The sequence below is a fragment of the Rhineura floridana genome, chromosome 6 (genome assembly GCF_030035675.1).
Source record: "Rhineura floridana isolate rRhiFlo1 chromosome 6, rRhiFlo1.hap2, whole genome shotgun sequence".
Classification (NCBI taxonomy): Eukaryota; Metazoa; Chordata; class Lepidosauria; order Squamata; family Rhineuridae; genus Rhineura; species Rhineura floridana.
Window position 1 is genome coordinate 72,324,221 of NC_084485.1, and position 15,496 is coordinate 72,339,716.

The window sequence follows — 15,496 nt, forward strand, 5'->3', positions numbered from 1 at the left end:
CTCAAGGATTTCCCATTTGAAAGTGCCCTTTGCATAAGATGAACTGTTTTGCTAATTTTGCTTTTGTTGCTCCCCTAATTCAGAAATCTCAGAAGTGTGATTAGCAAATGTTTGGTGAAAAAATATTCAGATAACTTCAAGGAACAGCTGAAATTTTCTTGTTGTGTCAACTAGTATTACTGAATAGACAAAAAACCTTGACCCCGCCCCCCACAAGCTTTGAACAAACTGGCAAAACTGTCACATCTCAAACACTGCAGAGATTGCTTTGAGGTTGTACAGATTATGTGGGAATGCAGATTATCTTTTTTTTCAATTAATTTTTATTCAAATTTTCAAAACCAAAACAATACAAAAAGAAAAAACACAAATCAATAACTAATACAATAAAAAAAGAAAAAAATATATAAAAATATTGACTTCCGATTTGTCATAGTTCAGCTATAAATCTATAATATATAACAAGCCTGTCTCTTAATAGATTATAAAATCACCTTCCTCCAGCGGTTATCTTAATTGGTTTCAAATCTCATTAACATCATATCATTTTATTCTTCCACAAAAAGTCAAAGAGAAGTTTCCAATCCTGGAGATATATGTCCATCAATTTTTTTTCTAGATAAACATGTCAATTAATCCAACTCATCAAGTCTACTAAGTCCAGTAATTTCAAATTGCTCTTCTTCCATTATCCGTATTGGTTCCATCTTCCATCTTCCATCTTTACGCACCCAATAATCTTGCTGTCATAGTCATATAATAAGAGTCTGATAGGAATTTCCTTTATCACAGATATTTTCTTGCCATCAATTCCGAACGTATCACTGAAGTATTGTTGCAAAGCCGCATCTCTGATCCTCTTTTTTACATGATACACTAGCACATCTCTTGAAGATTTTTCCATTGACACAAAACAGGGATTAATTCTGTTAACTTTCTCCATTTCAAGTTCCATCAAATCCTTCCAGTCCAGGAATTTTTTTGAACCAATAATATCTTTATCTCCAATCTCTTCAATTCCTTCAGGGACAGCGCTGAGTTCCAAACCGTAATATTTGTCTCCAGGATCCATCACAGCCAGGAAATCCAAATCTTTTTCCATGTCCATATTTAATCCAATCTCCATAGTTTGAACCTTGCCTTTAATTTCTCTTTCATCCTTTTTTGGTTTTCCAGATCTGTCTTTATTCTCCTTTCTCATAGAATCCTGAATTTCTTTCAGCTCCTGTCTCATTTCATCAAATTCAATTCTCCACGCTTGACTATTATTTCTCAGTTCTTGTTTTATTGAGTTAATCCCATTCATTATTTTCTGAAACATGTCTAAAGATAAAATCCCTTCTTGTACATCCATGATCTTCTTAATTGTCATTCTTAAAGCCAAAGGAACAAAACTCCTTCAATTTTCAATGTCCCAAGCAAAGAGCAGTTTATTTCTTTATCCAGTTACAAAGGAGTTAATCTTTCAAACCAACTGGCGTCACACTCTAGACAGCCCTTATCTCTTATATGCCCAGAAGTGCAAAAACAGCTTTAGTTCACAGCGTCCAAATAACTAGTAGTAGAAAGAATGAGCAGATTCGTCAAAAAAAAAGTAGATCAGAAAAAATAGTCCCAGAAATATATTACACAAAAGTCTTATAAATCAAAAATATTTTTCTTTTCTCTTCCAATCAGAAACCCCTCATCCGTTGTAATCTTTATAATGCTATTTTTCATGTCAGCTTTTTGCAATAAAAAAAAGATAGGCTATTTTTATTTTCTTCCCCCTTAGTTCCGTGAGTAAAAGAGAAGGAAAGTTTTGACTCGACTCGCCCAGGTTTTCTTAATTGCTGGTTCTTTGACAAATCTCTTTAGCTGTATAGATAAGAAAGTAATAAGCGTAGACAGGAGAATGCTTGCCTGTTAGTCCGTTTTTCTTTAAAGAAAAAAAAACAGGTCACTTATTCAGCTGAGCTAGCTAGAAATCCTCACTCCGTCCGAGCTGCTGGAAGACCTTCTTTCACAGACAATTCTGACGAATTCCAGTCTCCAACAATCACAACAAAGCTGTGTGGGAAATCTCACGTTTCTTCCTTATCCGGAAGAAATTATCCCCAGTCAAAAAAGACCCTTCTGACTGGATTTAAAACTGAAAAAGTTTCATCCAAGACGGGAGCCCGTCTCAGAGGCTGCACAGGCGGAGGGATCCTCCTGGGAAGTCCGTGGGAATGCAGATTATCAAGGTTCAATATAGACATTAAGACAATATGGAACACTAGTCTCTATACAAATGGACCTGCAGAGACCACAAAGTAGTAAGAGTTCTTTCAATTAGAATTATACAAGGATAGCCATAGCAATCTTAATTAAACACACACAACCTGAGTCCAGTTGCACTTTAAGACTATGGAAGGATTTGATTGAAAGAGCATGAGCTTTTATAAGTGATTTCAATAGTATCATGTTATAGAGTAAAACTATTGCTCCTTCACATATGGCATGAAAAAATCTGACAACTAACAATAGATGAAGAGAGAAAAATAGTCTACAACTGGTTGACATAATTAAAAAGCAAGCCATAGCCAAGCCAGTCTCATTCAAGTTTTAGCTTGAAAGTCATTTCTTTTCCTATTCCTAGAATGAGGTTATTCAGCCTGCACTTAAAGACTAATATTTTTAGGTTCCATCTGGAATCTGCCCATGTATGAAATTATTTCATGATAAATATTTCATGATTACCACTTCATAGCTGGTAATTTTAGTTCATGCTGATCTCAGAGGATCATCTAGGTTTGAGCATCAATATATTTTCATATTTTCAATGTCCTCTCATGGAAGAGCAGAACTAGCAGTTGGAGAGCATGAAAAGGATCCCCACCCATAAGTAGTCTTCTGTAAGCTTTTTTTCTTCCTTATGGTATCATGCAAATATGATTAAGAAAATGAAAATATTTATAGGAGCCCACTCCAAACTACACTAAGCAAAGATGGAGAAACCTAGACTGATTCATTAGAAAATAGAATCATAGAATTGTAGAGTTGCAAGGGGCCTATAAGGTCATCAAGCCCAACCCCCTGCTCAATGCAGGAATCCAAATTAAAGCATTCTCAACAGATGGCTGTCCAGCTGCCTCTTGAATGCCTCCAGTGTCGGAGAGCACACTACCCCTCTAGGTAATTGGTTCCATTGTCGTATGGCTCTAACAGTTAGGAAGTTTTTCCTGATGTCCAGTCGAAATCTGGCTTCCTGCAACTTGAGCCCATAATTCCGTGTCCTGCACTCTGGGAGGATCGAGAAGAGATCCCGGCCCTTCTCTGTGTGACAACCTTTCATGTACTTGAAGAGTGCTATCATATCTCCCCTCAGTCATCTCTTCCCCAGGCTAAACATGCCCAGTTCTTTCACTCTCTCCTCATAGGGCCTTATTTCCAGTCCTCTGATCATCTTTGTTGCCCTCCTCTGAACCTGTTCCAGTTTGTCTGCATCCTTCTTGAAGTGCAGAGACCAGAACTGGATGCAGTATTCAAGATGAGGCCTAACCAGTGCTGAATAGAGGGGAACTAGTACTTCACACGATTTGGAAACTATACTTCTCTTAATGCAGCCTAATACAGCATTTGCCTTTTTTGCAGCCACATCACACTGTTGGCTCATATTCAGCCTGTGATCAACAACAATTCCAAGATCCTTCTCACATGTTGTACTGCTGAGCCAACTATCCCCCATCTTATAACTGTGTATTTGGTTTCTTTTCCTAAGTGTAGAACTTTGCATTTATCCCTGTTGAATTTCATTCTGTTGTTTTCAGCCCAATGCTCCAGCCTATCAAGGTCCCTTTGAATTTTGTTTGTCTTCCACGGTATTAGCTAAGCCCCCCAACTTTCTATCATCTGCAAATTTGATAAGCATGCTCTGTACCTTCTCATGCAAGTCGTTAATAAAAATGTTAAAGAGCACTGGGCCCAGGACCGAACCCTGTGGTACCCCACTCGTTACTTCCGCCCAGTTTGAGAAGGAACCATTGATACTCTTTGAGTACGATTCTGGAGCCAACTGTGGATCCATCTGATAGTTGTTTCACCCAGCCCACATTTAACTAGCTTGCTAATCAGAATATCATGGGGCACTTTGTCAAAAGCTTTGCCGAAGTCGAGATATATTATGTCCACAGCATTCCCACAGTCTACAAGGGAGGTTACCCGGTCAAAAAATGAGATAAGATTAGTTTGGCAGAATTTGTTCTTCATAAATCCATGTTGGCTCCTAGTAATCACTGCATTGCTTTCAAGGTGCTTACAGATTGACTGCTTTATCATCTGCTCCAGAATTTTTCCAGGGATTGATGTTAGGCTGACTGGTCTGTAGTTCCCCGGTTCCTCCTTCTTGCCCTTTTTGAAGATAGGGACAACATTAGCTGTCCGCCAGTCATCTGGCACTTCACCGGTCCTCCATGATTTTGCAAAGAGAATAGACAGTGGTTCTGAGAGTTCTTCAGCCAGTTCCTTCAATATTCTAGGATGCAGTTTATTGGGCCCTGGAGATTGGAACTTGTTCAAAGTGATTAGGTATTCCTTGACCATTTGTCTATCGCTCTAAAGCTCCAATCCTGCTCCTTTTACTTCATGTTTCCCGGGAGGGTCATAGGCCCTTTTTTGGGTTCAAATGATTGTCTGCCAATAAAAAAAACAATGTAGAAGGCAGCAATGAACCTATTCAAGTGTATACTTTTCTGTTAAGTTAAGCTTATATTGGCTTGGCCAGTTTTTGGATAGTTAAGACCACCTCAAAATACAACAAGCTCCTTAAAAGAAAGTGAAATATATCCATTCTCTTGTACTACTGAGAAACTCAAGTTAAATGGTTTCAAAGTCAAAATACTTTTTCACAAAAACTTATATACAAAGGCTTTTTGAACCCATTCGGTATTTCTGAAACATGGCACTAACTGGAAATTCAAGGCAAGTATGTTCCAGCCAGATTATTCAGTTTGGGCAAAAGGTTTGTCGGTCACTCCTACAAGAGCAGAGACAAAGAATGACCATATGAATCCCTTTCCCACAGATTCCCAATGTATGGAGGGGAAAGAAAGACTGTGCCTGCTGCTTCCAACATTTAGATGGCTCCTGGCCCTAACCCACACATTGCACAAAATGTAGGCAAGGGTGTTGCATGTAGGTAGGTTTTCTACAGTATGTCAGCAGGAACTCAGCTGTAGGCATCCCTCATTATAGTTTCACTCAACATGTAATCATCCAGGGGAGGATCTGGAGGGCATGATCCCACTTTCTCCTCCATGTTTCGAGTATTCTTGTGGAGGGAGGGGGCTCTTGTGAATAGCTCACAGTTCCCATTTTGGAATTAAGGGAGTAAGGAATACCCCAATTACAAATATGAAAATTATATATAGTGGCTGCATTCATGCAACCTGGTAATCCATAGTTAATGGTTTACTGTGAATGTGCAGCTGCCTCCCACTTTGCTCCCCCCCTAGAAACAAGCCACGATCCCTTGCTTAGCTTTGCACTGAGACTGGAATCCATGGTTTGTTTCACTCCAAACAAACCACAATGTGAAGCCAAGGGTTGCTCTTGGCTTATCCATCACGGTTTAAGCAAAATAAACCACAATCGTCAGTTCAGACACAACACTAAGACAGGGACTGTGCTTTGTTGCATCCAGTTGTGCTAGGGGAACAGTCAAGTGGGAGCCATCTACACATGCATGCTAAATAATTATGTTTACTATTACATGCAAATTCGGCTGGTGATAACCCAGGAAGTTGTGGAGCTTGAATTAATTTATAAAAAAGGAGCTATGGCTCGTGAAGGAAATGTTGTCATATTCCAGATGGACCTGGATGAAAGTACCAGCCAGCAGAGGATGAAGGCATAGCTGGGACAAATTGTTACGAAAGATGAAACAAGTCACAAATAGGGTTTAAGAGGGAAACACAATCTTCCAAGTGAGATCAGAAGTGACAAAATAAATGACACTGGGCAGTCCTGACTATCAGCTGTTTAAGAGACACTGAAAAACAGAATATAAAGTGATACAGCCCACACATGTAGGAGACAACAAGGCCCATCTCCTAAGGTAGAGCTACTGAAGAGGCAAATCTCATTTGATGGGCTACATGTAAGGCAACAGGTAGCTTGAAGGCTATGCCATTGGGAGTGGCTACATTCCAAAGGCCTCAAAGAAATTCCTGCTACTAGATAAATGTTATTACTATTATTTAAAAAGAACCACTCTCAACCAGGCTGAATGCTATGTGATATTGCATAGGACGTTCATCACTCCTGTATCAGGAGTCTTACATTGTCTATTAACAAACATATCAGAAATGCCCTTAAAAGCAGATGATAAATGTATGAGCACAGCTGCACAATTGCAAAATTTAAGTGAGTAAATGTAGGTAAATCGAAAAGACTGTTACACAAAGACAGGGTTCTTTTATGTGAACACAACAACCAATTACTGAGCCCATTCAGAAAGGGGTATAATATGCTGAGGTGGGAAATCCAATCCAAAGGACAGTTTACTAGTTTCTTCTGAGACTTGAACTAATCTGAAGATGATTCCTCATGTTGAAGAGGGAGAAAGGATCTGTCTAGACTGAAGCTCCAGCAAATTTTCCTCATATAACCTTTGTAAAAAAATTCTTATTCTGCAACCATGTAATAAAATCAGGTTATTTTATAGGAAAATGAAATGACTAAGGGTACAAGTGCTCCAGTAATGACATACATAGTGGCATCATTTTCCATGGACATACAAAAGGCTCTTATTTCACTCCTTTAGCTAGTGTAAGCAACCAACCATAATCCCTAATTTAGCATTACATCCATTGTTTTGCTCCAAATGAGCCATGATGTTAAGCCAGTATTTGTTCTTGGTTTACCAATCATGGTTCGTTGGAAGCAAAAAAACCATGAGCCCCAGTTTGGACATAATGCTAAGCCAGAGACTGTAGTTTGTTGCTTCTGCAAGCTGGAAAGGAGAAGTGAACCTGAAGCAATATCTGCCTTCACAGTGAACCATTAAGTGTAATTTACTGTGACGTGAACTGGGCCAGCAAGAAGAAAAGGCTGTTGATCAATTCAGATTTTTAAACAAACAAATAATCAGAGCAGTATTATGGAGTAGGGTAGAAAACTGACAGAAGCAAACGACATGGTAGTCAAATGTATCTCTGATATAATTTAGTTTAACTGATTTGTCAGAAAGTACATTTTTCTGCATCAACCAAATTAAAGAAACGTGAAAGAACCATTTTGCCAGGCAAGAACAGTGAATATAAATACAGTGGCTTTCTTCAATGCCCACTTTGAAGTAAGTAGTTGTATTTTACTCAAACCTTCAAGGTTAAATATACTTGGTAATGAAGAAGTGCTATGGATGACCCTGGATTCACCAGGAAGGGGTTCCATATACAATCTTTTATATTAAATTTTTCTACAAGAACTAAATTCACTTTTGCATAGACTTTTGGTACAACTCAGAGTTTCTTCCAGTTTTTCAAAACAGCGTATTTTATAGCAACAAAAAATAAACAAAAAGGATGTTTATTCATTCTAATACATGTCTACCCAGAAGTAAGCTCCATGTCGTGTCCAGGACTAGACTCAGGAACCAGACCAGTTGGTGAAAGCAATTCAGTTTTTATTAAAGTAATATCCAGACAAAAACTGCGCCTTCTCATGAAGTAACACTATCACACATATCCTGCAGCATAGAAGAGAGTTGACAGAACAAGGTCTCCCTATTCCCCCTGTCCCTTAAAAAGGGGGCTTTCTGGCGCGAATTCTCTCACTCCGCCTCAAAGTGCTCTCATCTACACCCCTCCTCTCTCTTCCCCTTGTCCTTTTTTGCTGTCTCCATGTTCGTGGTGAAGGGGGAAGAACTGCCCCCTCCCCTTCTGAGGATTCTGACTCAGGTATGGGGGAAAGCGGGGGGGCCATGCTTGAACCATCAGGCTGGCTTTTTCCTGTCTCAGGAGGGAGTTGAATTCCCCCTTGCCCTCCCTCCTTGTCCAACTGCTCTAGTCTTGAAAGAGACGGAGGCGTGGGAAGCTCATGGAAAGAATCTGTGTCTGTGAGAGTTTCAAGGTCTTTACTGCTAGACAGTTCTATCTCTGGGATTCCCCCCCCTTCCTCAAGTGCTTCTTCACACAGTTCTGGCCAAATAATCTCTTCTCCCTCCTCATCCTCTGAAACAACAGGGCCCCAATCCTGCATCCTGACACTCCATTGGATTCAATGGGACTTGAATGAATGCACTGCCTTCAAGTTGATTCTGACTTATGGCGACCCTATGAATAGGGTTTTCATGAGACTAAGAGGCAGTGATTGGCCCAAGGTCACCCAATGAGCTTCATGGCTATGTGGGGATTTGAACCCTGGTCTCCCAGGTCGTAGTCCATCACCTTAACCACTACACCACACTGGCTCTCCCTCAATGGGACTTACTCCCAGGTATTTATTTATTATTTATTTATTTATTGTATTTATATACCGCACCAGAGCCGAAGCTCTCTGGGCGGTTTACAGTAACTAAAAACATTAAAAACAGATGTGTATTGGATTGCAGCCTTAGGTGTTAATTTCAAGATACTCAAGATACTACAGTATGTGAATACTAATCATATTGCGACATTAAATATGTGATTGGCATATAGCAAGCTTAGCACTTTCAAGCAAAATGCACCCCAAAGAGGCAAAATGGGCTTTTATAGAAAGACAGCTCTGAATATTTTTTGAAGATGAACCTTTTAATGCTGGGAACACACAAGAACTTCAGTTTCTCATGAGTTGCACACACAACTCTTTATAACATGGATCTTTTGAAGAGGTGGTTTCTAACAACCACAGTTGTTACGAGTAGATTCATTTATAATCTAAACTGAAATAAATACCTATGAATCTGGAACACTTTGACATGTGCTGCACAGAGCAGTATAAACCTGTAAGTTAAAGTCACTATATGTTGCATTGCTCATTCTTCCCTGTGAATAAACATTCACTGTTATGAACAATGCAACTACACTGGCAGTCACCTTCCCTGGAACCTCTTGCCTGTTCTGTGCAGCCTAAGCCACAAGAGACTTGGGCTATGAGGGTCCACCATGAGATGAATGGTGGTCACCAAAATTCAATAGATTCAGACACACTGAGATACCCAAGCTTACACTACTGGGTGTCAAATAAATCACAGAATCATAGAATAGTAGAGTTGGAAGGAGCCTATAAGACCATCAAGTCCAATGCACTATCCAAGTTAAAGCTTACCCAGCAGATGGCTGTCCACCTGCCTCATAAACACCTCCAGGGTTGGAAAGCCCACTCTTAAAAGGGAATGATGTATGTATCTCTTCATCTTAAAAAAAACATGTTTCTAAATATTATTTTAAGAGTTCTTTTTATTGTTGTTTTTATTTGTTGCAAAATTGTTGATTTTACAATGTAAAAAAGTGGAACCTGCAACAAAATGTTCTCCTGTTCTCTTGTTTAGGGGTCTAGCCTTTCAAACAAGGCATGCCTGTTTCTCCCCCACCCTACATACTCTTCTTCCCTTTTAAATTATACTCAACATTCCATGGCTACTGAACATGCTCAGCCCTCACTGGATTGTTGTACTGTTTCTTGTCCATTTTAGATTGCTTGTTAGAGTGTTTAAAGATTTCTGCAAACCTCAAGGGTCACCCAAACATGCTAATATCTCTCACTCTTGCTTCTTATTGGCTTCATATCTGCATTCAGCCATCTGTAGTTAGAGAAATTATTTTTGCATACAGCATAGAGCTTACTGCATGAAATGACAATTGGAGCAATTACTGTATATTCTGCTACTCCCCCACCTTCTGAATTGTGGGGGAGCATATATATTGGCTCCCACACTTTGAGGGAATGAAGCGTGAAGCAGCAAGGGACTAGGATGGGCTATAACTGTATGTATATGCCACAGAGTGAGTTTTGTAGCTTATTTCAGCTGTATTTCTTAGCTCATATTTTCATTCCAGGTGTGGGAGCAAATCTGTTAATTCATATTTTTCTATATTAGCACCCTTTAAAGACCTGTAAAATTGTGAAACACTTCTGGTAATTTTCTGAAACGAAAGGCTATCTTCTGCAGCACCTTTGAATATTTTCCTGTTTTTGCCATGGATTGTAATTGCTCTTTTGTTCTCATCTGCATTTTGAAAAAGCATTACTAAAATGCTCCACAAGCTATAAGGGTTTAACTAGAGATGAAATCCTGAAAACGTAAGAATCACTTCTTCTATATTCCTTACATGATAAAGTATTGCTGATAATACCTTGATATGTTGTATCAACACCATCTCCAGATGATACCTTGAAAATGATGCCTTAATTACTAAATTAAGGCTTTTTCAATTACTTGACAAAGGCACCTTCAGCACTTCCTCTTGGTACAAATTACTGCTCAAGATGTGGTAGGAGACTAGGATTTAATCTTTAACCTTTATCAGAAAGTCTCAGTCAAGGTCGGGCAAGTGTGGAGACACGGAACTGAAGACACAGGTATAAAAGGCATCTTTTCCAATGGCAAGTGCAACTCTGGCTCAAGTATATGCAAGAATCAAAAGGTCAGTAGAACCAGAAAGCGACATTTCATAAATGGACAGTATGGGAAATTCTCAGACATATAGGCCCCTTATACTGATGTGTTTACATAAGGTTGCATAAAAAGTACAAAATGTTTAAAAACTCAATAAAAATTATAAAAAGAGAAAAGCAAAAGAGTCCAGTAGATCTATGCAAGTAAGCAAAAGGCAGCAGAAAAAACTACAATGAAGGCAAGGTCTCCTCCTACCCAACAACTTGCTGTATCTTTATTAAGCCCTGCTCTTGCCTTTCACCCTGTATTCTCCTTTGCCTAGCCCTGTCTTCCATTGTAATCCCTCTGCACACACACCCATTTCTGTTCTGTGTAGCAGCTAGCACAATGCAGACACTTCCTTTTTCAACAAGCCTTCTAAGTGGAGATCTTCATCCCAGTCTGTATCTGTACTAATTTGAAGTTGTTTTTACAATTGTTTGGTATATATGAAATAGGTTTTTTATTGTTGATCTTTTTATTGTGAAATCACTTTGAGATATTTTATGGGAAGGGAACCATAAATGGAATCAAATAGATAAATGAATAAATAAATAATATGTTAAGGAAAACAAAACTAGGGTCAAAAGACATAATGTATGGTATGAGCAGCAGAAAAATGAGTTCTAGTAGCTGCTTGTGGGAAAAAACTATCCATCAAATTAAGCATCATGGGTGACATCGATATCATGCAAGCTGATTTCCTCTCCTCCCTCCTGCAGCTCCAAGCCCCTCTCCTCAAATTTGCTCTAGAGGGTCCCACAATCTTGGAGTCCTGCCATTCCGTAGGCTGACTAACACTATTGGATACCCTGTCTGTATATCCTCATCTAATAATAGGCAACTGCTGTCTCTTATCTAGATTCCTAGACTTAAAGTGAACCCTTGAGATAACAGAAAAGAGTTAAACCATGGGTTGAGAAAGCCAAGGCCCCTAATGTTAAGTCCCAACATTTTGCACTGCTCTCTCACTTGCTCTTTTGAATGCAAATGTAAGTTCAGATGGCTGTCCAGAGCAGAATTCACTCATACTCCTCAGCAGTTCAGTATGATACCTGAAATCCTCTGCTGTTCCTGAGAAAAGTCAATGCCTTCACCAATGGAGCTCATGATTTTTTCAATCTGAAAAATATAAGAAATTATTAGTGAGACTGTATTCATAAATGAGGAGCATCTGATCAGAGCAGTTTCTTTCTTAATCATACAACTTTATAAAGGTACATGTTCAAGAGATGCTGCATTTATATTGTTGTTTGGAATAATAAATTCATGGTAAACGTAAGAGATAAAATTCTATAAAAGCATCTTACCAAGCTAATAACTAGCAAGGAATGATAATATTTGTTCACACTACAGAGGAATATATGCTTGCATGAATGTAAGAATTATTTCAAGCCTCTGATTTCATGTTAATATACACAAACTTCCTCCTACCAGCACAGAATGCACCACTCCAACTAAGAAGAGCTTTCAAGGCATATATCACAATACCAAGTTGCTTCTACTGAAAGCCTGCAAAGGCATAATAAACATGAACTGCATAACATGCAAAAAGCAGACGCTTTCTAAAGTACTCTTCAACCAGGAAGAAAAAGGCAATTCAAAAGAATCTAAACAGGTCTTCAACCTTCACAGCTTGAAGCCCAGGTACATCTTGGGTAATCCTGGAAGAAGAAAAAAGGAGTTTCCCTACAGGCTTGCTTGCATGCTCAAAAGCTTAGGAATGCTGTCTGTGTAGTGGGGCACAATGCTATGTCTGCCACTGTACTGATAGCATACCGTGTTAATGGGTTATGCCCAATTCCTGAAAAAGAAAAGGAAATAAAAGCTAATTCTGAATTTACCTCTGCACTGGTCAACCCACAAAATTTTGACATAGCTAGTTACTGCACATCTCATTTAAAGGGAAAGATGCAATTTAACAACACTGGAGATAAAAGACTTCTAAGTTATTACTTCCTAAGATCTGCAACCTTACACTACCATAATAAAAGATTCAGAAGCTTATTATGAAAGAGTAGACTGAATCTCAAGATGACATCCCTGACAAATTACTAAATCAGTATAGAACTATTTCTTATTAGCATATGGCTACAGGATCAGTCTCAGGCCATGAACCTGGCAACCCTGGATGTCATATATGACATCAGGTGTAGGGCAAGTGAACAGGGCTTGGCTGAAATGGCCTGGCTGGCCTAATTAGGTCCATGGACTGGAGGCTCCCCACCGCTCTCCAAAGCAATGAAGACATCCAGGGATGTGAAGCCTGCTGATAAGAACATTAGGATAAACTTTTTCATGTTGATTGAATCTGGGGCCTTGTGTATACAAAGTGAGCTCTCCATGTGGAAATGTGGGAGATGGATTGCAGCTGAAGGACACAATATAGCCAAATCAGGAGCCCAGGGCAGCAGTATGATTGCTCACATATCCTTGCCGAGGGCCCAGAAGAGCATGGGTCTACAACATGTTTCTGTCCTTCAAGTATGACTTCCAGGAAAGAAGAAGAGTAAAAGAGCTGCCTCAAACAATGGAACTCCACCAGTTCTCCAGAAGTGACAAAGGCCAAAGAGATTGATTGTACTTGTGTATTTAAGTTTAGATTATTTCTTTTGTAAAATTGAATTTATTTTATGTTTGCTAAATTGTTTACTTTTGTCTTATTTGAATGTATAGCTATGTTTTGTAAACTGACTTCTCTCCCCGACCCCAGTGCTTTTATTTTGAGTGTTTGTTGTAAGCCACTTTGGGCACAGGTCACTGTGGAAAGGTGGCATATAAATAAACCCAATCAATCAATATGGCTAAGCGCATGTAACGGACACAATCACATATTTTTGCTGTTCACATCACTTCCCTTTCATCTAATTTCAGACTGTAAGCTTTTGGGGGCAGGGACCTGTTCTCTTGTTCTTCGGAGAGCATCATGCACATGAATTGCACTAAAGTAAGTAAGTAATATCTTTCAAAAAGTGCTTGCATGCCTGAGCCAGATTAGGCACAGTGAAATGCAGAGGTACAGGGGGTTTCAAAAGTCGCTCCATGATGCAGTATTTCCAGTGGTTCTCTCTGTCTGCAGCTTTAATACTGCTCCAAAGTGGGTCTTGTGGCTAAATCTCTCACATAATGTTTCAAAAAGTGTTCGCTGTTAATGAAGGGTCTGTAGTTATATAAAACTGGCGTCTTCATACAAAATAAATTTGTTTCTCATGCCCTCCTTCTCTCCTGCTCTAACTCCTAAGTGGGCTCCTTCTGGGAGGAAGGTCAGGATATAAATTTAATAAATAAATAAACAAACCAACTCGTTGCTCCAGTGTTTTCTTGAGTCACTTCCCTGTTGAGGGTGTGTTCCCTCAATCTGTCATCGGTTTTCTCCTCTCACCTGTTTTCCTGACTGAGTTCCACAAATTCTTACAACAACAACAAAAGTAGTAGCAGTTGATTGGATATTGCCTCTGCAGACACCACCGCTGCTTTGTTTTAGCCAACTTTTTAAAAGCCATGAAAAGTCACTCCGCTTGTATCTTAGACTCCTTTGTGGTGCACCTCAGAAGAATTTTCAGTAAATTCACACCTCCCTAACTTTGATTTTAGAGAGCCCAGAAGAACTAAGCTTGTACCACAATATCTAAATGGCATAGACCTCCTGCAGATAAAAAAAAACATTTTTGTCCAATAAACATGTGAGTTTCAAAATGTTTGGCACAGCAGATGAACTTTTAAGTGAAACTACAATTCTCATAAGAACCAACTCAAACGTTTCCTATAACCAGCAAAGGAAAAACACAAACACCAAGAAAGCAGAAAATAACTGCACAACTAAGCAACCTCAGCAGTCAGTCTGCTTTCCAGCAGAGGCATAGCTTTGCATGTTTCTTACATTGGCGAAAGACTGAACTTCGGAGGCATCAGGCACCTGCTGCTGAAACTGCTGGGAAAGAGCAAAACATGCAATTCAATTGTTAAGCACAGTTCAGTCTAGGAGAACAGATTACACAAACAAGGTCTCTTCCAAAGAGTGTTAGTTCCAGATCAGCACAACTGGCCAGGATTTCATAAGGGACCATGTTTCCTTTTCTGCACCCTGAGTTGCCTCCCGGTCTTAAACACTGCAGATACAATTTAAAACATTTCTGCAATTTTCTGTGGTTTGCTTCACAAATTAGCACGGAACTGCAGCAGTGTAATACCAGAAGCAGATGTGAAAAGGGATTTATTCAAAGATGTGGAAATATTTATTCAAATATTTAAGAGTTCCTGTTTCTCACACTTCCAAGAAGTGGATATTTTACAGATTTCTACTTTATATATTTATTTGGGGGCAAAATCTTGGAAGGCACATTTTTTGATTGCAATCCCATATGGCACTTATAGAAAAACAAACATGAACTCTTCCACCATTTTAAAAAGTCCAATATATACAAAACAGTCAAACCCAATAAAATTGTTTCTTAAGTACATAACACGACCCAAGAGAAACATGATCAGTTAGTTTGACTAAGAGAATAAAGCCTTTTTAATTCTTGACAAAAGCTGTTATTAGAGAGAGCAGAAATCTTGCTTGAATACTATGGCTTAGATCCTAATACACATAAGCAATATCCTCCTTAGGAAATGGGACTTTCTTGCCTCCTCTTCTTCACTGCAGCCCCCCAGTATCTCAGAAAAAGCCTACCTTGTGAAATACGGTACAGAGCAGGGGTAGCCAATGTGGCATTCCCCAAAGATGTTGTTGGACTATAATTCCCATCATCCCGATCAGTGGCCATTCTGGCTGGGAGTTGGAGTGCAACAACATTTGGAGGGCACCACTTTGGCTACCACCCAGTGTAGGGACTCAGAGGATAATCTTACCATCCCCTTATATGAAAGTGCAAGAGACCTTTGGATCCAAAC

General features: G+C 39.3%; 1 protein-coding gene across 8 annotated transcripts in view; it reads right to left on the reverse strand.

Moving 5' to 3' along the window:
• The window catches only part of ANKS1A (ankyrin repeat and sterile alpha motif domain containing 1A), a 212,749-nt gene that overhangs the window by 77,479 nt on the left and 119,774 nt on the right, over positions 1-15,496 (reverse strand). For 4 of the 8 annotated variants that reach the window (XM_061632339.1, XM_061632337.1, XM_061632338.1 and 1 more), the window contains one exon: positions 11,656-11,722. In XM_061632339.1, coding sequence (XP_061488323.1) covers positions 11,656-11,722 — 67 coding nt within the window. Of the gene's footprint in view, positions 1-11,655; positions 11,723-14,480; positions 14,532-15,496 lie in introns of all 8 variants that reach the window. The other 4 variants (XM_061632334.1, XM_061632330.1, XM_061632333.1 and 1 more) reach the window with 2 other exon arrangements.